General features: G+C 40.6%; 1 protein-coding gene across 1 annotated transcript in view; it reads left to right on the top strand.

The window, feature by feature from the left end:
- The window catches only part of SLC25A12 (solute carrier family 25 member 12), a 78,633-nt gene that overhangs the window by 1,639 nt on the left and 54,850 nt on the right, over positions 1-22,144 (top strand). Inside the window, exon 3 of the mRNA XM_038751669.1 lies at positions 17,420-17,562. Coding sequence (XP_038607597.1) covers positions 17,420-17,562 — 143 coding nt within the window. The remainder of the gene's footprint in view (positions 1-17,419; positions 17,563-22,144) is intronic.

Below are 22,144 nucleotides of genomic sequence, written 5' to 3'. Positions count from 1 at the left end.
TGTCAGGGGACCTGGGTGCTAATTCTGGTTCTGCTAGTTTTGTGCTCTGTGACCTTGGGCAAGTCATTTAACTTTTCTGTGCCTCAGTTTCCTTAACTGTAAAATAGAGGATTTAATACCAGTTCTCCCTCCTACTTAGACTGTGAGCCCCATAGGGGACAGTCTGACCTGATTGACTTGTGTCTACCCCAGCATTTAGAACAGTGCTGGATGTAGTTAATCAATCAATCATATTTATTGAGCGCTTACTGTGTGCAGAACACTGTACTAAGCGCTTGGGAAGTACAAGTTGGCAACATATAGAGACAGTTCCTACCCAACAGTGGCTCACAATGTAGTTAAGTGCTAAACAGACACCGTACTGGTACTTCTAGTACTAAACACTACCAACAGACGCCATAGTATTATTACTACAACTACTACTACTAATAAAAAAATGTTGGAAATTTGAAGGTTGAACAATCTGTAAGGCTAATGACCTTGGCTGTGACCTTTTTAAAGTATTTTTAAAATTAATGAAATTAGTTTTGCCTTGGTTTTTGTAAATTCCAACAGTTTGATCTCAAAAAGTTGCATTTGTTAAGGGAAACAAAGTGTTTGAAAGCCAAAGGTATTCAGAAGGTAGTGGGAGAATACAAACTCCTTTCAAGGTGCATGAGTGCATTTTAAGTTGTGGTATTATGGGTTAAAATTCAATTTAGGTAGCAATTTGAAATGTTTTAAATTTGAGTAAAAATAAGATTTAAAATTTCAGAAATTACAGGTTTTGTTTGCTCTTTTATTTTTGTGATTCACTTGCCAGGAAGTGTTCCTCTAGTAATATAACTTCTTTAGGCATTTGTAACTTGTACAAATTGCCTACGAACACCCAACATCAAAGTTAAAGTTGATGTACTAGTAATGCTAAATCAACCTTATTTAAACTCAGTTAATTAGACTCCAGTGATAATCCAATGTTTAACAATATCCACATCTTGGTTTTAATCTATCAGTGGTATTTATTCAGCACTTACTGCGTGCAGAGCTTTGTATTAAGCACTTGGAGTGTAGAGTACAGTAGAGTTGGTAGATGTTCCCTACCCACCAGGACTTTAAAGTCTAGAGCGGGAGAAAATAAATTATAGATATATACATAGGTGCTGTGGGTCAAGAGTGTGGTTAATCTCAACTACCTAAAGGATTAAGATCCAAGTGCTTGGATGACACAGGGAGAGGGAGTAGAGGAAATGAGGGCTTAATTTGGGAGGGACTTTTGGAGGGGATTTGATTTTTAGTAAGGTTAGTAATATGGGAAGACAGTGGCCTGTCATATATGGAGGAGGAGGGAATTTCTGGCCAGAGGGAGGATGTAGTAAGCGTTCAGCAGCAAGATAGATGAGATGAAGGTACGGGGAGTAGGTTGGTGTTAGAAGAGCAAAGTGTGCAGAATGGATAATAGTAGGAAGTCAGTGAGGTAAGGCAGAAGGTGTGTGGGGAGAGGTATTTGAGTGCTTTAAAGAGGAGCTGGATGGGCAGTCAGTGGAGGGGAGGGAGATGAGGACTGGATTTTTTTTTTTTTAAATGATCCAGGCAACATAGTGAAGTATGCACCCGAGAGGGGAGAGACAGGATGCAGTGAGGTCAGCGAGAATGCTGATGCAGTATTCAAGGCAGGATGTAACTGTTTGGTTGGAGAGGGAAGGGCAGGCAACAGGATCTGATGATGGAATACATGGGTTGAATGAGAAGTGAGTAGAGGATAATGCCAAGGTTATGGATTGGTGAGCCAGGGAGGTTAGTGGTGTTGTCTGTAGTGATGGGAAAGACATGGAGAGGACAGGGTGCGAGTGGAAAGATGAGGAATTCTGTTTTGGCCATGTTTGCGGTGTTGGTGGGACATCCAAGTTGAGATGTCCTGATGTTTTAAGATAGAAACTCTGTGTTGAAGCAAGAAGAATGCTCTAATATACACACAAACTCATATACACTCCCACCAGATGGAAACAAAATCTGATAAAATGTACCAGTTAACCAAGGAAACTCAATAGTCTATATAAAGTTGAGGTAAGGAATTCCTTAACAAAAAAGACACCCAAATGATCACCCTTTTCAGATACCTCATTCCCAAATACATTTATGGCAGTAGAGATACTCACAGTTTACCTCACAAATAAGTGAAGTCTACTGAATTTGACTGTCATAGATTTAAGGTGGATTTGTAAATCAACTTAAGCCCATTTTGGTAATGACACTAGAAAGAAAACCAGAATAAAATATTATGGAGCTTAACCCAAATATTTTTAAAATGCATTTAGAGGGATTCAGAGTCAGATTAAATAGGCTAAAACACTAAAAACTCATACCCTACATATACTGTATAGTATTTGGTCTTATATTAAAAATATAGCCAACGGATTATGATGACAGGCTTTTTCTGAGAAGATTGGTAGTGTCTAAGCCATTATATGCTGTTTTGCATTATAATGGACTAATTGAAAAACATACATGATGCTTGAAATTAGACAGGATTAAGATGAAGCTGTCTAGGCTCTGAAGCATTTTATAATACTTGTATCTTTTTTCCAGCTAAAGATAATGGTAAAAAAATGTGCATTTGGACTATTTCCTGCATAATTAATTCATAGTTTTTGATAAATATTGCAAATAGCTCAAAACAGCTAGCAGAGTATTGAGTCCAAGTCACCCTATTTTCTCAGTTTTACAAATAGACCCTGAAGATGACACATGAGATTTTCACAGTTGATTTTTGGGTTTTGGGGGGGCTTTTTTTAAACTTTGTGTTTCTCACATTTAACTCTAATATCCAACGTAATATTTTAAGCAGCTGTTCTGGAATCTTGTTTATTTTTCCGGTTTAGATTTTGGGAAGCAGTGGTGCATAGGGGTGTTAGGGTAACTTTTATAAAATTTCTCACATAGGTAGCCTGAAAGAAGGAAGGCAGTCTTGTGGTATCTGGTTGAAGGTAGCATTTATATAGTGGCTGGAGCCATGCTGTCCAAGTGGAGGATTTAGTAATCTGTTTGATTTGTTACATGAAGGCATTTTATCCAGATTATTCAGGCCCCAAAGTATAATTTTTGGAACTGAGTGATCTGTTGTGTGATGTAGTTGAAGCAGTAATAAAAATAATTATGGTATTTGTCAAGTGCTCACTATATTGTCACCACTATTCTAAGCTGTGGGTCAATCAGCTCAGACACAGGCCCTGTCCCGCATGGTTCTCACAGTCTAAGTAGGAGAGAGAACGATTTTTGAATCCCCATTTTACCAGTTCAGGAAACTAAGGCATAGAGAAATCAAGTGACTTACCCAAGGTCACTCGGCAGGCAGGTGGCAGAGCTAGGATTAGATCCCAGGTCCTTTGATTCCCAGGCTGGTACTCTTTCCATTAGGCCATGGCTGCAATGGACAATTGCTCAGTCCTCCATTTCATTTTAGTTAAATAGACTCAGCCAGTTATTTGATTTGCTTGGGAATCAGCGATTTGCTCGATTTGGATTTAAAGCGAGTTTCATTTGGGTCCTTAAGAAGAATGGAGAGGAGGAGAATGAATAATAATAATAATAATGATATTTAAGTGCTTAGTGTGTGCCAGGCACTTTAGTGAGTGCTGGGGTGGATACAGGCAAATTGGATTGCCCTATGTGGGACCCCCAGTCTCGATCCCCATTTTACAGATGCAGTAACTGAGGCCCAGAGAAATGAAGTGACTTGCCCAAGGTCACACAGCAGACAATTGGCGGAGCTGGGATTAGAACCCATGACCTTCTGACGCCTAGGCTTCTGCTTTATCCAGTCCGCCATGCTGCTTGCCCAACATGACTCCAGACAGGCTTCCAAATCTGTGATCCAGACCTGATAATATGTAGAACTGGTTGGGTTCAGGCCAGATTCCCTTCCAAGACTTCCACAGTCGCTAAGATTTTAGGGCAGTTGAGTGCTGGGGAGTCCTTGGTGTGGTGCCTGGAACTTGAGCTATTGAGTTTTTCCTTTCCCCCTCTCAACCCTTACAGACATATAGCATGGGGGTCTATGCGAATGTACCTAGTGTTGCATAACATTGCCCCCACCCCAAATGTGACCCTTTCTGTTCTAACTTATACTGAGGCCAGACCCATTTGTGGCAATTCCAGGGTCAGTCTGGGCTACGAGGGACCGGGGCAGGTGGCCAACCCACATAGGACTCCAAGCAAAGAAGATAAGGAAGGATGGCGTCTGCTTTTTGCTTAGCTGCAAGTTGTCTGTGAACCAGTTTGGAAAATTAATTAATTCATTCAGTCATATTTAATGAGCACTTACTGCGTGCCAAGCACTGTACTAAGTACTTGGGAGAGTACAATATAATAATAAACAGACACGTTCCCTGCCCGAATGGTGCTTGACATTATTGGTACTTTGTTGGAAGCCACTATTGTTTAAATAAACTTGGGCTTTTAGAAATTCATTATCCATTGTTAGCTCGATGCCTTTTAGGTGCCCGGTTATCACCAGGTCATTGAAGTACACTGAAGTCAAGAAAAAGTACACGTCAGAAACCTTGTTCCATGGCTCAGTGTTATTCTGACAGTGAACTTCCTACCCTTCCAGCTTAGAGTTATGGGGTTGGCAGTTTAGAAGCTTTCTTGTGTACATCCTGTGGTTTCATTGTAAAATGTGGAAATTATTCCTAAGGTACAGAGTTGTGTGATTGCAAGTGTCCACTGAGAGATGGCTCAATTGTGTTTAAATGTGAAAATTTCTCCATTAACTCATGTATACCAGACATGTTTGTTCTATGAATTCCTGTGACTTCATATTTTGTGACTCATTTGGGCCACTCCCATTTTCATTCTTGGGCCTACTGCTTTTCCATAACATGCATTTTCACTGTGCATTTTGGATTTTGGGGAGCCAAAAGATCATGGCTTCTAAGCCTGGCTGTTCACTTGTCTGCTGTGTTACCTTGGGCAAGTCTCTTCATTTCTCTGGGCCCCAGTTCCCTCATCTGTAAAATGGGAATTGGGACTGTGAGCCCCACTTGGGACAGGGACTTTGTCTAACTCGATTTGCTTGTCTCCACCCCAGCGCTTAGTACAGTGCCTGGCACACAGTAAGCGCTTAACAAATGCCATCTTTTTTCTGGTAATGTGTGCTTCTTATTAATTATTATAGTATTTAAGCGCTTACTATGTATCAGGTACTGTTCTAAGCGCTGGTGTAGATATCTAGGTAGCACTTGAAATGATGTTGGAGAAAGCAGTTTTTCACTTGCATTTGGCTTCAGTCAACTGTGTATACTATTAAGTGAGCTTCCTTGATGTGGGATTTATCAACAACGTAACCTCTGTATTGTAAGGGAACTGAGTGTATATTTTCTAGTCCTGTCCCTCAGGACTCAATGTGCTGGTGACCTTTTCCATTCTTTGTGCTTCACCTAAGTCCTTTACTTGGTCAGTTGGTCAGGCAGGTTTTATCTAGCACTCTACAAGCTGTGTCAGGCTGAGAATCAAAGAATTCAGAATGTCTGGAAACTAAATTTGACCTTTTCTTCTTCAGGAAGTCAGGATGCTTGTGTTCTCTGCTTGTGTAGGATTTGAGGAAAATGTAATGATATGTATGTGCTGCTTACATGTTACCATGGCTACCTAGACTCTGAAATCTAGCCTTTATTTGGGAACAATGAAGAATATTTCATTCTAGTTTGTTCTAGTTATTTGACTCACCGTGGTCACCATTTTCTTACTTGATGATTTGTGCCATGTTTGAGCAAAATTTAATGCGGATTTAATGCATAATGGTCAACAGCTAATTTTTAGAGATAGCAAGTGAAGTTAAGCAGTGATTCACTTCCACACACCCTACCTACTTCTCCCAATCCATACCCTAGGAAATCAATGCTTATGGTGAAGCAGTAAACTTTGCATGATGTGCAAAATCAAAAATAATACTAGGAAAATAATTATAGATGTCTTAAGTTATTCCAAGGTAACATTTAGTTTAAAAAAGCAACCTGCCTGTGGGCTGTTGTTGCAAAAAAGTAGATGCGTGGGGCAGTAGGTATAAGTGTACTCATTTAGGTATGCATTGTACACTTATGTACAATAAAAATAACCTCAGACTATTTTCATTAATGCATGTGAATTGTGCGTGATTTTAAAAATGTTGCAGTGTTTAATGGAGGCCAATATTAATGCTATGTTAAGATTAGTTTTTAAATAAAGTGTATTTTCATATCCAAATTTATATTATTTGGATATTGCACATAGATTCATATGCATTTTACAGTTTCATACCCAAATTAAACTAAAAGGAGGAAACTGATAAAATTTGAAAGTAGTGTTGTAGCCCTAAAGCAAAATTTAAGTGGCACATCTTTGCTCTTTGCAGATGATGCCAGGCTAGTCCATGTTGGGCACTTAAAGGGCATGCATTCCTGCCTAAATTTGGCTTCTTCCCTTGGCAGTCAAGAAGAGAAAGAGTGAAGAAGTTCAAGAGTTGTAGCCTCCTATGTTCAATTCTCACTGTGATATGTACTATGTGATGCCTTCTGTGGTATATAAATTGCACAAAGTATGTGGTATTAAAATGATGGCAGTCTGAGTGGTGACAAATGTATATATATCTCTGAGACTGCCATCATTTTAATTGTTGAAAGTGAGATGTGAAAATTACATTGACAGTTAACCTTACTGGGATGAGGTCATGGTACACTGTGTTTTGACTCATGTTACAGCCACACTGGAGAGAAGCAGGGGAACACAAATCTGCTTAAGTCAGTTAGGAGAGGTCTTCCTGATGAGCTTGCGGACTCTTTTTGGGGAAGGTATAACCTAAACTAAATAAATATCGGGGAAAAAAAGAGTAATCATGTTAATTTCTATGGGATTAGGCAAAAACATATATTCTCCAAAAAGCAGGAAGGCAAAATTGACTTGCTTACCCTTTTTAGTGCTGCTAAGCGGCTTTTTTTTTGTTTGTTTTTACAATTAAAAAATAAAACGATGAGATCTTTCGATCGAATGCTGAGAAATACTTGGCTCTGGTAGAAAATAAGGATTTCTTCTGGCTATGAGTCCCCTTTGTTTTGGGAAATAAAAAATCCTTTACTTAGATGTGTTACCCTTTTTATGGTATTTAAGCACTCACTGTGTGCCAGGCACTGTACTAAGCTCTGGGGTAGATACAAGCTACTCAGGTTGGACACAGTCTGTGTCCCACACAGGGCTCACAGTGTTAATCCCCATTTTACAGATGAGGTAACTGAGGCACAGAGCAGTTAAGTGACTCACCCAAGGTCCCACAGCAGACATGAGGCAGAGCTGGAATTACAACCCAGGTCCTTATGACTCTCAGGCCCGTGCTCTGTACACTAGGCCTTGTTGCTTCTCTAATGTGAAAAAATGAAATAGTTGTAAATTGTAGCTTTATAGGTACCTCCTAGAAAAAATTATCCCTCTGCAAAAAAATTGCAGTTTGTTTATTCTTTGCTTAAACTAATGGGATTTTCATTTCAACAGGAAATGAGGTAATGTACATTTTTGAAGACTTTTTCTTTCCACACATCTCTATGGTGGAAAATTCATTTTTAGCTTATTTTTTCATGAAGATATTTCAGGGTAATAATTCTTTCCTAGCCATGAATTTGATCAATGTTGGGATGTTGCAGGTCTAAAGGTCACTTTAAAGCTGCTGTAGAGGTGTTCTGAGTATTAAATACTTGTCTAAAGTGAATTTGTTAGTCAGGCCTTTATGTTGGAGTATTTCCAAAACCCTTTTAAATATCGTGACCTTCTCACATGGAGCTGAAAGTTCTTGTGTATAATTACCACACATATGTGCATATGAGACTCATGCCTCTTTTCAAAGATGTTTTTATTTTAGCGGATAAAATTATATTGTCCCAAGTTTTCATTTCAAAAATTACAGAAGTTTCCTGAGCTCTACGCACATTTCCTTTTTCAAATGCTAGTGGAGTGTTTGTTAAAATTTGATTAAGAAAACAGACTCATTATTTTAAACTAACACAGTCAATTGCATGTTGTTTTTCACATGACACTGACTACTTGCCCAGCTAGAATTTGTGACAGATATTTGAAGTGGCAAGTGAAAAACTATGATATTGAGTGTGGTGGTCCCCAAGTGATGTGGTCAGATTGGGAAGCCCCAAATTTATTTTCTTCCTTTTCATATCCACCACCAAGTAGGATTAATAGTTTAATTTTTTCAAGTGGTGAAATGAAGCAGAGTCAGAAAAGGAACCAAAGAAAATCACTGAAAGCTCAGTTTCTGGTTTCAGATTTTGACCATACACTACTGCTTGGTTTCTCAGTGAAAAAATACATATCGATGTTCTAAAGTATTCATTGGGGAACCTGATCTCCTATAAGATGCGCGCACAGTACATACAAACAAGATTGTTCACTTGTATAGACATTACTTTTCAGATTTTTATTATAAGGCCTCTTCAGTGTTCAAATTTTTTCATGGTTCACTGTTTACCTATTCTGTCACTTCCTAAATCCTTTGTATTTTCATTCATTTCATTTATATTTCAACATCAAATTTCTCCCATTTCTTTTGCTAGTTTTTGGGCCTTGAGTGCCCTGGCCTTGTGCTGTCTGTTCAAACTAAGCTCTCACCAAATTTGCCAAGTAATTGCCCTTAATTTAATGAGTTAATTAGTTAACTGCCTGCTGGTGCAGTTAAGTAGTGACTCCTTGTGGATGAGAAGACATTTAATTTCTCCTCTCAGGTATCTGTGATTGCTGCACTTTGTCTTTGGCTAAAATCAAGTTAAAATAGATTGGGAAGACTAGAAAGAGCTAAAAAAAAAAAACCCACCAAGGAAAGTAGCTGGTGGCATCATTTATAACTCCTGGCACTAGTGAAGTCTGGTCCCAGTTGGCAACAATGAAACCATTTGTTTTCTTCTTTGACAGCTGTGTCCTTGATGGCATGTGGGGATGCAGCCTTACTTCCTGTTACTCTGTTAACCACTGCTGCCGTGCAATGCTCTTTATTCAAGAGTAGTATCCATTTCCACCCTTTCATCTAGGTGTGTGTAGGTATGTATATGTATGTATGCAGAGGAGGGGATGCTCCCGGAAATTGTAAGGCAAGCTTCCCTCAAACCAAAGAGAATTTTGGTCCTGCATAAGTGGGACAGATATACTTTTGAAATTAATTTCCTTTGGAAAAAAATGAGCCTGGGCTAGAATTTCCATGGCCCAAGCCTAATGTTAGCAAGGGAACAGTGTGAACAGGAGTAATGCTATTGTTGCCACATATCACTAATCATATTTCAGGGCTTATCTAAAAAACTAATGCCCGAGTGGCAGAGAGCAATTTGAAGTTATCCAGCACTGTTCTCCCATCCCAAGCCACGAGGAGGGCTTCAGGGAAGCTTCCAGAGTGTGCATCATCATCATCATCAGTCGTATTTATTGAGCACTTACTGTGTGCAGAGCACTGTACTAAGCGCTTGGGAAGTACAAATTGGCAACATATAGAGACAGTCCCTACCCAACAGTGGGCTCACAGTCTAAAAGGGGGAGACAGAGAACAAAACCAAACATACTAACAAACTAAAATAAATAGAATAGATATGTACAAGTAAATAAATAATAAATAGAGTAATAAATATGTACAAACAGTATATACATATATACAGGTGCTGTGGGGAAGGGAAGGAGGTAAGATGAGGGGATGGAGAGGGGGATGAGGGGGAGAGGAAGGAACGGGCTCAGTCTGGGAAGGCCTCCTGGAAGAGGTGAGCTCTCAGTAGGGCCTTGAAGGGAGGAAGAGAGCTAGCTTGGCAGATGGGCAGAGGGAGGGCATCCCAGCTGCAAGTTGTGTAGAGAGAGTGGAGAGCCTGCAGTTGTCAGTTGTACAACTCCTGGACTAATCAAGGGCATGCAAGAAGAATACACTGCCTTCACCATCCCAGTTTAATGCTTTCAAATCCTGTTGTGCTGAGTTATGACAGTACGTACTAGTGTCATGTCCTAGCAACTGGCTACTATACAGAGTTTCATTTAGTGCTCTTCTGAAAAATATGGATTCTGAAAAAAAAATTGAACCTGCTGCTTTTTGCCTCCAAAGTCTATTTAGCTAAATCAATCAGTGGTATCGATTGAGTGAATTCTGTGTGCAGAGTACTGTACTAAATGCTTAGCACTGTACTAAAGAAAAGTAGAGAGAGTTTGAGAAGCTAAAGGTAGAAATTGCTTGTTATCAGTAGCCAACATAAAATTTACCATACTGCTTCATTATTGTCATCATTTAATATAAGATACTTTGGATTTTAAAGATCCTTCAGGACACAGGAGTATATCAGTATTCCAGAATAGTGGGATTATATGGTATTGCAGATGTCTTGTGTTTTAGGAGACCATTTATTAGGGCTTGCACATAATTTGTACAGTACCTAACAGTAGCAATACTAACTAAATAGGTGGTAGAAATTTGGGAAACTTGTTCCAAGGAATGGGCTGAAACAAAGGAGGTGGCTTGGGACTTTCCTTCCTTAAAGGAAGGGCCTAAAGGCTCTAACAAAGGCCTTCCCCATTCTAGGGCCAGATTAAGGCTCTAGTGGAAGCCTTATTGTCATCATTTAATATAAGATGCTTTGGATTTTTAAGATCCTTCAGGACACAGGAGTATATCAGTATTCCAGAATAGTGGGATTATATTATATTGCAGATGTCTTGTGTTTTAGGACACCATTTAGTAGGGCTTGCACATAATTTGTACAGTACCTAACAGTAGCAATACTAACTAAATAGGTGGTAGAAATTTGGCAATGAAACTTGTTCTAAGGAATGGGCTGAAACAAAGGAGGTGGCTTGGGACTTTCCTTCCTTAGAGGAAGGGCCTAAAGGCTCTAACAAAGGTCTTCCCCATTCTAGGGCCAGATTAAGGCTCTAGTGGAAGCCTAGGGTGCTCCCCAGGTCAAAGTTCATATCCTCCCTAGAGCACTATGCACCAGCTGAACTACTTTTAGCTTAGAGCAGTTAGTCCGTCAGTGGTATCTGTTGAGCACCAGTTGAGCACGAAGTTTAGTACTAAGCACTTGGGAGAATGCAGAAGATGCAAACCACAAATTTCCTGCCCTCAAACCTACAATCTAATGGAGAAGACAGAGAGACAAAAATAATTTACAAAAAGAAGGAGCAGAAAGGACAAGACAGGAGCAGGTGCTAGCATGGGGAATTAAATCCTTCTCCTTCGTACTTAATCCGTGAACCTTATGTAGGATGAGCTGTGCCCAACCTGAGTATCCTCTATCTACCCCACTGCTTGGCACAATGCTTGGCATATAGTTGTTCCTTAACAAGAACCATTATTATTGATAGTATTATTAAAGTAGCAGAATAAATATTTGAATATGCAAGTAAATATACATAAGTGTTGAGGATCAGAATGAAGTATGCAAGTGCTCTGGATGGTGTTGGATTGGTGGGACTGAGTGGTTGTGAATTAATCAGGGAAGTCTTCCTTGGGGAGGTGGGATTTTTAAGAGGACTTTGAAGATGGTGCTAGTTGTGAATTTGTATACTATGTATTAGCTGTGGTGAGAGAGCTGATGAATTTTTTTATTGGAACAAAATGAGAGCTGCTCAGTATTGTGCAAGTGCTTTAGTTCTGTGACCCCTGACCCAAAGCCTTATTAAAATCACATCTCCAAGAGGCCTTCCCGCACTAAGCCCTCATTTCCCCTACTCCCTCTCATTCATTCAGTCATATTTATTGAGTGCTTACTGTGTGTAAAACACTGTACTAAGCACTTGGGAGAATACAATACAAAAACCAAACAGACCCTCCCTCCTGAGCTCACAGTCTCCCTTGCACTTGATATTCACCCCATCCTCAGCTGCACAGCACTTAAAATACAAGTCGTAATATATTTTCATATCTGTCTCCCCTTCTAGATTGTAAGGTCCAGTGGGGCAGGGAACTTGTATACCGACTCCTTTCTATTAATTCATTCTATCATATTTACTGTGTGCAGAGCACTGTACTAAGCACTTGGAAGGTACAGTTATACTCTTCCAAGCGCTTAGTATGCTGCTCTGCACCCAGTAATGCACTTAGGAAATACCATTGCTTGATTTAAAAAAATGAACACTTTATTTTGTTGCAGCACTGTGGCAGTACTGGATCAGACAGAGGTATCATATGATAAAAAGAATGGTGCTAGGTGGGCCTGGGGGACCAAGAGAGAATGTGCTCATTCAGATTTATTCCTCCACTACTCTCTGTGGTTGGAGTCTGTTTTTGGGGGGAGTTGGAGAGGGGAGAGAGGAGTCCAGGATTCCTTCAGAAGCGCTATCTTTGTAACCCATCACTTTGTATTCAACCTCTCTGTCCAGATGGGCTCCTGTCAAACCAGCATTGCTGCTCCAGAGAGGTCAGGGCTTGGTGACCTTTGGTCCTAACATTCTCTGACCTCCTGTCAATGGTATGTCAGCCTGAGGGAAATTCAATGGCTGCTGATGCTGCTGCATTGTTGAAGAGGGGAAAAAATAACTCAGTTTAACAACTCTTCTCCATTTGCCGCCCATACTCCATTTCCTTCCCAAAAAATCTCCAAACCCCAATTAATACTGAAATTGATAAAACCATGTTTAATCTTTCACATAGTCTCCAGGAATTTAACTCAGTCTCTGTACTTTTCAGTCAGCAGATGCTTACTAACTTCTTGTTGAAACTTTTGGGAGTCCTTCTTTTCAGGTTTACTGATATGTAAAACTTCACTGATGTGTGTTTGATTAATGCTACTGATCAAATGAGTTGCAGAGTTTACCCAGCTTGGACTAGAGTGCGCATCAGTACCCTAGTTCCTGTGCTGACTTGCAGAGTGAAAGGCATTCCTCATTCCTGATTTTCACATTTTCCAGTAGAAAAGGCCACTTGGGTCAGTTGCTTAAGCATTTGATTTTAATCTCAGATCTACTAGTCACTCTGGGGATCTTTGGGCAAATCCAACAATGGGCTTAATCTTTTCAGATGCACGAGAGGACAGACAGGGAGGCTTGGCATTTAAAAACCTCAGAAGCCGATGGATGAATTTGGGAGTGTAAATCACATGAATAAAGGTGAAAAAATCATTTAACAATGAAACTGTGACTTGCTAATTAAAAAGTAAGACTTCTTTCCCCAAAGGTTTTAAATTACAGTCAAAATCTTCACATCTAAATAGGACACATGATCACGCCACACATTATTCTTCCCATTTCATAAATAGAGCAAATTTATATTTGCAATTTTCTGGCTTCTCTGGTACATTGAGGAAATAATCTGAGTTAATGTGGGTGAAGTAGGCTGAGGTCCTTAGTTGGCAATGTAATAATAATAATAATTTTGGTACTTAAGAACTTACTATTTGTTAAGCACTGTACTAAGCGCTGAGGTAGAGACAAGATAATCAGATTGGACACAGGCCCTGTCCTACATGGGGCTCACAGTCTAAGTAGAGGGGAGAATAGGCATTAATCCCTATTTTACAGATAAAGAAACTGAGGCCCGGAAAACTTAGTGATTTGTCCAAGGTCACACAACAGGCAAGTGGCATAGCTGGGATTAGAGCTGATTCCCAGACCTGTGCTCTTTCCACGGGGCCACACTGTTTCTCATGTGCCTAGAGTGGTACTGGTTTTTTTTTTAAGCTTTTCAGTGTCTAATGTTATAGCCGAAATAAAAATTGGTGACAGGTGCAAATCTGAGGAACTGTGCTCCATAAAAGCAGTAGTGGCATTATTTAGCTGACCATTATTGACGAATCGATCAGTAGTCTTGAATGTTTGCTCTGTGCGGAGCATCGTACCAAGCATTTGGGAAAGTACAATACAACAGAGTTGGTAGATGTGATCCCAGCCTACGAGGAACAGGGGAATCTACAAGGGGAGACAGACATTAAAATAGATTAGGAATAGGGGAAATAGAGTATAAAATTATTTTCATAAGTGTTGTGGGGCAGGGCAAGAATCATGTTATAGCCCATCTTTCTATGTACTCCAACTTTCTTTTCAGCCGTTTCAAAATTTTTTCAGTTACAGAAATACAGTAAAATTCCATTCTAAAGGAGCCGACCAGATATGATATTTCTGGAAATCTGGAAAGCCACATTCCCTCTTTACCTTCTTATGTCCTACAGTAAATCAAACCGTACACATATGAGTAAACCAATACAGGCAGCTTGTCCTATTTTCCTCCTGGGCCTGTGGACAAGGAAAGGTAGAGAGGAAGTGTGGTGTTTCATGAGAGGTGATTTTCAGAAATTGAAGTGGCAGGAGTACACCAGTATTCCAGATTGGTGGGATTTTATTGTATGTGGAACCCTTGAATATCTGAGGGTTTTGTGAGGCCATTTGTTAAGCATGTACAGTACTTGTTAGCAGCATATTAATTTAATATTAGAAACAATAACGAGCTTAGTTTTGAAGATGGAAAGTAAAGATTTCATAAGGAGTGTTATGTGACAATGGATTGTCTCGAGGGAACTATTAAAATATTGAAAGCAGTAAACCAAGCTTGCATGGCTATTGTGTTTTCCCTGGTGTTCCATGTAGACTGCCACTGCTGATGGCCTGCTTCTTTTATTTAACAGATTAACATAGAAATAGAAAATGACAATGGTCAGCCCTTCAAGATTATCATTAAGTGATTTCTTGTTGACTTTAGCAACTATGGCGAAGAAATAAAAATTTAGAACTGCTCCACTCAGTACCTTTTCAGAGCCAAATCTGGGATCTGTTCATGAGTTAATGAAGGGAAAGAAGGTCCTTTCCTTCAGTGCCAAGGCTATGGTAGATCTTGCTGGCAATATACCCCAATTAATAAATCTGACTTGGGAGTTTGACGCAGATATTGCTTTAATTGTGACTCTTTTCAGTTACTGAAGCTTGGAACAACTACAGTACCAATGAGTATTTTCTGTTTGGTTTGCTTTTCATTTTTCACGCCAGGTTTTGGCTTGTTTTTTTGGCTTCTCTGAGCAGTGGAGACTTAGAGAACCCTGAGTGTTTTAGGTCTCAAGTGTTTCATGTTCTAGCATTCTAAACTTTTATCAAGTTTATTTATTGAGTACTCATTTTGAGCAGAGCACTTTACTAAGCGATTGGGAGAGTACAACAGAATTATACACATTCCCTGCCCACAATGAGCTTACAGTCTCGAGGGGGGAGACAGACATGTGAATAAGTAATTTGTAATTTATAACTTAAAGATATGTACGTAAGTGCTGTGGGGTTGAGGTGGGGTGAATATCAAATGTCCAAGGGTCACAGGTTCAAGTGCATAGACGCCACCAAAGGGAGAGTGAGCCAGGGAAGAGAGGGCTTAGTTGGAGAAGGCCTCTTGGAGGATATGTGACCTTAATAATGGTTTGAAGGTGGAGAGAGTGGTGGGCTGGTGTATACGGAGGGGAAGAGAGTTCTAGGGTAGGGGGAGGACATGGAAAGAGGTCAGTGGTGAGATGAGATTGGACCACAGGGAGCAAGTTGGCACTAGAATGGAGTATGCAAGCCGGGCCGTAGTAGGTCAGTGAAGTGAGGTAGGATGGGGAGCTGATTGAGTGCCTTAAAGCTAGTGATAAGGAATTTATTTTTATGCAGAAGTGGATAGGTAGCCTTTGGAGGTTCTTGAGGAGTCAGGAGAAATGGCATGAATGTTTCTGTTGAAAAATGATTTGTGCAACAGAGTGAAGTGTGGACTAGAGTGGGCAGAGGCAGGAAGCCAAGAGGTCAGCAAGGAGACAGATGCAGTAGTCAAGGCATGATAAGATAAGTGCTGGGATCAACATGGTAGCAGTTTAGTTGGAGAGGAAAGGGTGGATTATAGTTGTGAGGTAGAACTAACAGGATTTGTTGACATCAGTCAATCAGTGGTATTTATTGTATGCCTACTATGTGCAGAGGCCTGTACTAAGCCCGTGGGAGGGTATATACAACAGAATTAGCAGACACATTCTCTGCCCATGACGAGTTTACAATCTAGTCTAGACAGATTGAATATGTGGGTTGAATAAGAACTGAGTCGAGGCCACTTCGAAGGTTACGGGCTTGAGATAGGATAGTGGTGTTGTCTACAGTGAGGGGAAAGATACTGGGAGGACAGGGTTTGGGTTGGATGATAAGGAGTTCAGTTGGGGACATGTTTAGCTTGAGCTGTTGGCACGACATCCAGGTAGATATGTCCTGAAGGCAGGGGGAAATATGAAATTGCAGGGAAAGAGAGGGGTCAGGGCTGGAGATGTAGATTTGGGAATTATCTGCATAGAGATGTCATTTGAAACCCTAGAAGCGAATGAGTCCTCCAAGGGAATGAGTGTAGATGGAGAATAGAAGGGGATCTGGAACTGAGCCTTGAGGGACCCCCACTGTCAGGGTGGGAGGCAGAGGAGGAGCAGTCAGAGAAAGAGGAGGAGAACCACGAGATAACAGTGTCAGTGAATTCAATTTTGGATAAAGTTTCAAGGAGAAAGGGGTGGCCTACCAATGTCGATGGCAGTTGAAAGGTCTTGGTGGATTAGGATAGAGTAGAGGCTGTCAGATTTGGCGAGAAGAAGGTCATTGGTTACCTTAGAGAGGGCTGTGTCTGTGGAGTGAAGGGGAAGGAAGCCAGGTTGGAGGGGATCTAGGAGAGAATTGGAGGAGAGGAAGTGGAGACAACAGCGGTGAACAACTCTCTCAAGAAGTTTGGAGAGAAATGACAGGCGGTAGATGGGGTGATAATTGGATGGAGCCATGGTGTCAAGGGAGGATTTTTTTTAGGATAGGGGCTACATAAGCATGTTTGAAAGCAGTGGGGAAGAAACCATTGGAAAGTGAACAGTTGAAGATGGCATTCAAGTTGGGAAGAAGGGAGAGGGCAAGTGTTTTAAAAACGTATGAAGGGAGGGGGACAAAAACAGGTGCAGCGGGTAGATTTAGAAGGGGGCAAGGGATATCATCTTGAGTTATTGCAGGGACGATTAGGAGACTCAGAGGGTGGAGGAGGAGGGAAGGATTGTAATAATAATAATGATGGTATTTGTTAATACCATGTTGGAGATCATGCCAGATGGTTTCAGTTTTGTTGATGGAGAATAGAAAGGGACCTGGAACTGAGCCTGTGACCAGGTCATTTGGGGAAAGAGATGGTGGGAGTGGGGGAACAGGAGGTTGAGGAGGAAGTTAAATGCCTTGAATAGCAGGTGGGGGCAGCGGGTAAGGGAGTGAATCAGGAAGGAGAAGTATTGTTGGCTAATGGCAGGGACTGAATTGAAACAGCCCTCAATTGCTGAGATGAATTTCCCTGCAGTTTGTGACATTCTTTAATTGAACGGAAAGTTTTCTTTTTATCGTGTCTTTTTTTTTACATCTTGATTTTTGATATTTAACCTATGTACATGATTCTGGTTTATGTTCACTTAAATGCATAAACTTTGTTTTTTTTCAGTATGCCAGTACTGAGGTAGATGGAGAGCGTTACATGACCCCCAATGACTTTGTCCAACGATACCTTGGACTCTACACCGATCCACATTATAACCCAAAGACAGTGGAGCTCCTGGCAGGAGTAGCTGATCAAACCAAGGATGGGTGAGAACTTAAAATCTTTTCACATACTCTCATGGATGTGAATGTCTTCTAGGTTTATTTTTTCAAAAGCCACCCATAATTTTGAAATGAATGTATTAGGAGTTTTTTGGCCATTTGGAGCTTGGGCAAATTATTTTATTTGATCCTTTTAAGAATTTGGGGGGCAATAAGCCATAAATTGATTTTCACTTGTGAGACAAGGTGATATGAAAAATATACTTTTGTGTTTGTCATATGTATGTGCGGGGGAGGGTACATTTCATTGGAAAAACTGAACCATTAGCATGAAAGGGGCCTAAGAAATAATTACATTCTCTTGTATCATGTGGAGGGGTATCAAAATCCAGTGAAATATGTGACCACCAACTGTAATTCTTGTTTCTTAATTTCTTTGGAGAAATTGTAGTAATATTTTTGACTCATGATTGAGGTGAAAGAGAAGAAGTGGGACCTAGTGATTAAAGCACGGGCCTATGAGTCAGAAGGACCTGGGTTCTAATCCCAGCTCCATCACTTTAATCGCCAGTCTTTTTTATTGAGTGCATACTGCGTGTAGAGCGCTGTACTAAGCGCTTGGGAGAGTACAATATAACAAGGTTGTTGTCTGCTGTATGAGCTTAGGCAAGTGACAACTTTTATGGGCCTCGGTTACCTCATCTGTAATGCGGGGATTAATACTGTGAGCCCCATATGGGTCATGGACTGTGTTCAACTTGATTAATTTGTATATCTACCCTAGTGCTTTGTACATGGCCTGCACATATTAGCCTAACAAAACCATGGAAACCTAAAAAGATGCCCAATACAAAAGATGTGTGATTGATTAATTCAACAATAAGGTTCTTAAAATAATGAAGATAGTCCCCATTTGACCTGAAAGAGTTAATGCTCTTCACCCAATACCCAAGCATACCAGGTAGTAATTTTACGAATGGAGAAGTAGGCTCATTATTTTTGGAGGCCATCAGGAAAGTAATTATGCCTAATGAAAATAATTCAACTTCAGTTGTTAATAGGCAATCCTAGGGGCTGCTAAAATAGATCTTATTAATTTTCCTTTGTTTTTAATTTGGTTTCTGGGGTTGTATTTTACAAAGTAGCCATGTCTTCTTAGATGTTACCTTTTGAACCTCTGTGCTCCAGTGTAGCTTCTGCTATTCGAAGCTGTGTGTGGTTCTTATAGCTGAGCTGGGTTCTGAAGCAGTGTGTCATTGTACTGTCAAGTGGAGCCAAAAGTTCAAGTTGTCAGAGCAGAGCAGGCCAAAAATATCATCAGAGAGGAGTGGTCCTGGTAGGAGAAGAGAAATAGAGGGTCTGTTTAAAGTAGCTTGCTACTCATCTTTGAAAAGGTAAATCTCATTTATGTAAAATTAAAAGCCTTTTAATATTCATTTTTTGGTTGCAAATCTGACCCATAAGATTGTTTGTGATGGAAATAATAAAATGGCACATAACACTCTGTTGTTTATAAAAGTGAAATTTTTCTAGTGTTGCCCTTAATCGTCTTTAAAGTGTTTCTCATTGAGATCATGACCTTGTGCCTCAGAGTTGCCCTGTTAGTGATGGTATTTAGCCTTTTGCAAGTACATTACTCCCTTAATCTAACTTGTGGCCCTCCAAATAGCAGTAAAAGAGTAAGCACTAAGCAGCAGAGCTGTCTTAGGAGGGGGAACACAGGAAAAACTTGTTTGTAAGGTTGGTGTAAAGAGCTCAGCAAATGGTGTCATAGCAGGAAAGCAGACACCTTAGCTAGGGAAAAGATAAGGGAGACAGGTCCTTATTTTTAAGGACCTGCTTTGACTTTCCCTCCATTAAAAAGCTGTTGAGGTCCCCTAGCTTTGGGACCTCCACCCTGCTCTTATGTTCTGTGGACTCATCCAGGTATGGATGTAGGATTTGACAGCTCCTGGCAGACCTGGACTGGCTCTTTAATTGGCACCTGGAAACCTTGGCTTAAAAGCTTGAAATCTGTTAATTAAAAGCCGTATTTCAGGGACGGGTGAATAAAGAGAGCAAATCCAAATGCAAGGGTGACACAGAGGGAGTGGGAGAAGAGGAAATGAGGGCTTAGTCAGGGAAGGCCAATGGAGAAGGTGTGCCTTCAATAAGACTTTGAAGGTGGGGAGAGTAATTTTCTGTCAGATATGAAGAGGGAGGGCATTCCAGGCCCAGAGGCAGAATGTGAGCGAGAGGTCCACGGCGAGATAGGTGAGATCGAGTCGGTACAGTTATCTGTTGGCATCAGGGGAGCACAGTCTGTGGGCTAGGTTGTAGCAGGAAAGCAGTGAGGTGAGGTAGGAGTGCGCAAGGAGTGCTTTAGAGATGGTGGTAAGGAGCTTCTGTTTGATGCAGAGGTGGACGGGCAACAGTGGAGGTTCTTGAGGAGTGAAGAAACATGGGCAGAACATTTTTGTAGAAAAATGATCTGGGCAGCAGAGCTAAGTATGGACTGGAGTGGGGAGAGACAGGAGGCAAGGAAGTCAGCAAGGAGATTGATACAGTAATCAAAATGGGATAGGATAAGTGCTTGGATTAATGTGCTAGCAGTTTGGGTGGAGAGGAAAGGGCCTATTTTAGTGATTTAGTGATTTTAGTAAATTTTGTATTTAATACAGTAAAATGACAATAAGGTTATAAATTGTAAAAGTTCTAATAGTAAAAGACCTAAGAATTTGCATGAGAAATATCAGTTATGATAACTTCAAGCCGACTATCCTCTAACCCATTAATTTTCATTGAATCAGTGGTTGTTAGGACACAATTTTCCCATAACATGAGGTTCTTCAAGAGCACGACTACCATGTTATAGCCCTGGGAGGTAAGCAAGTGGAATTCATTACGACAGGAAATGCAGGCGGAAAATATTAGTAGGTTCAAGAGGGATTGGATACATTAATGGCATGTGATCCATAAAGGATACCATAGGAAAAGTTAGAGATGTAGAGGGGAAGAAAGTAGGAATGCTAGGTGACACATCCTTAAACATTAGGATGATTGTAAAGGAATCAGTTAATCAGTGATATTTATTGAATGCTGTACCAAGCACTTGGAAGAATACAATACACGTTTCCTGCTCACCAGGTGCTTACAGTGTAGAGGAGGAGCAGCATACAGTCTAGAGGTGACAGTCTGAAGTAGGCAACCATCACCAAGTTCCTCAAGTATCCTGTTATTTTGTGAGACAGATACTGTAAGGGATGGATCATTGGCCTGATCCAGTATTGGTGCTATCACTTGACCATATAATGAAAATAGAAATGTGATTCTTGTTTTTAGGAGTTTACAAGCTGAGGAGATAGGCAGACATTCAAAGGAATACATTCATAGTATGCATTTACAAGATGGAAGTAGGAATTTGTAATCTAATTAGTGTGGTATTAAGCGCTTAGTATGTGTCAAGCACTAGGATAGATGCAAGTTAGCAGATAGACCACAGGCTTGGGAGTTAGAAGGACCTGGGTTAACAGTGCTTTGCACATAGTAAGTCCTTAATAAATGCCATTATTATTATTATTATTATTATTATTAATGCCAACTCTGCCACTTGCATGCTGTGGTACCTGGGGCAAGTCATTTAACTTCTTGATGCCTTGATCACTTCATCTGTAAAATGGGAATTAAGACTGTGAGCCAATGAGGGACATAGATTGGGTCCAACCTGACTACTTTGTAGCTTCCTCAGGATTTAAAACAGTTCCTGGCTTAACAAGTAACATTTTTTTCTTTTAAAGTTGATCAGGTCAGGCATAGTCCTTGTTCTGCCTGGGGCCCACAGTCTAAGTAGAAGGGAAAATAGGTATTGAATCCCCATTTTTTACAGTACAATTGAGGACACTGAGGCACAGAGAAGTCAAGCGCTTGTTTAAGGTCACACAGCAAGCCAGTGTCACAGCTGGGATTAGAACCCAGACCTTCCGACTCCAAGGCCTTGTTTTTCCATTAGACCATGCTGCGTCTCATAATATCATTGAAACATTAGTCAAAGAAACATGTTAATAGATGAGTATATTCTACACAAAGGTACACCTTAAGCTGGAATTGAGGGAATAGTAAAGGCATGGAGAGATATCTTTGACATCCATCACTGGTTTTATGTATTGTGGAAGAATGCCCTCAAATCCTCCTTCTTCCCACCCACCTACTGTCCTCAGGCCCAGTACTACAGCCCTTAGAAGATATCTTCATTTGAGGAAACCTCAGCAGACAGTGTCAGAGAAGCTGGGTGGCAGTGCTCTTTGGTGTTTTCTTTCCTGTATATCTTGGATTTTCTAGGGCACACTTTTTATTTGTGGCAGTTCTGTGGGTGTGTTCAGCCGGAAACAACAGCTTCAGGCAACAGTTGAGTGATTCTCTGATGCCAGCTGAAGTCAAGCAATGGTGAATCCAAGAGGGAGACTGAATGAGAGATTACAGGAGCCAAAAAGAACATGTCTGCGTCCTCCTGAGCCAAAGGGGAGAACCAAACCTGCCTGTAGTGCCTTTGACCTTAATCCTGTATGTAACAGTAGTAAGTTGTTCACTTCCTGCTGCAAGAAACCGTGGAAGGTCGCTTTCTGTGCTGGCAAGGTCGTTCAGAAACCTG

The sequence above is a fragment of the Tachyglossus aculeatus genome, chromosome 9, assembly GCF_015852505.1.
Source record: "Tachyglossus aculeatus isolate mTacAcu1 chromosome 9, mTacAcu1.pri, whole genome shotgun sequence".
NCBI classification, from domain to species: Eukaryota; Metazoa; Chordata; class Mammalia; order Monotremata; family Tachyglossidae; genus Tachyglossus; species Tachyglossus aculeatus.
This window is presented reverse-complemented; position numbering and strand designations above follow the sequence as displayed.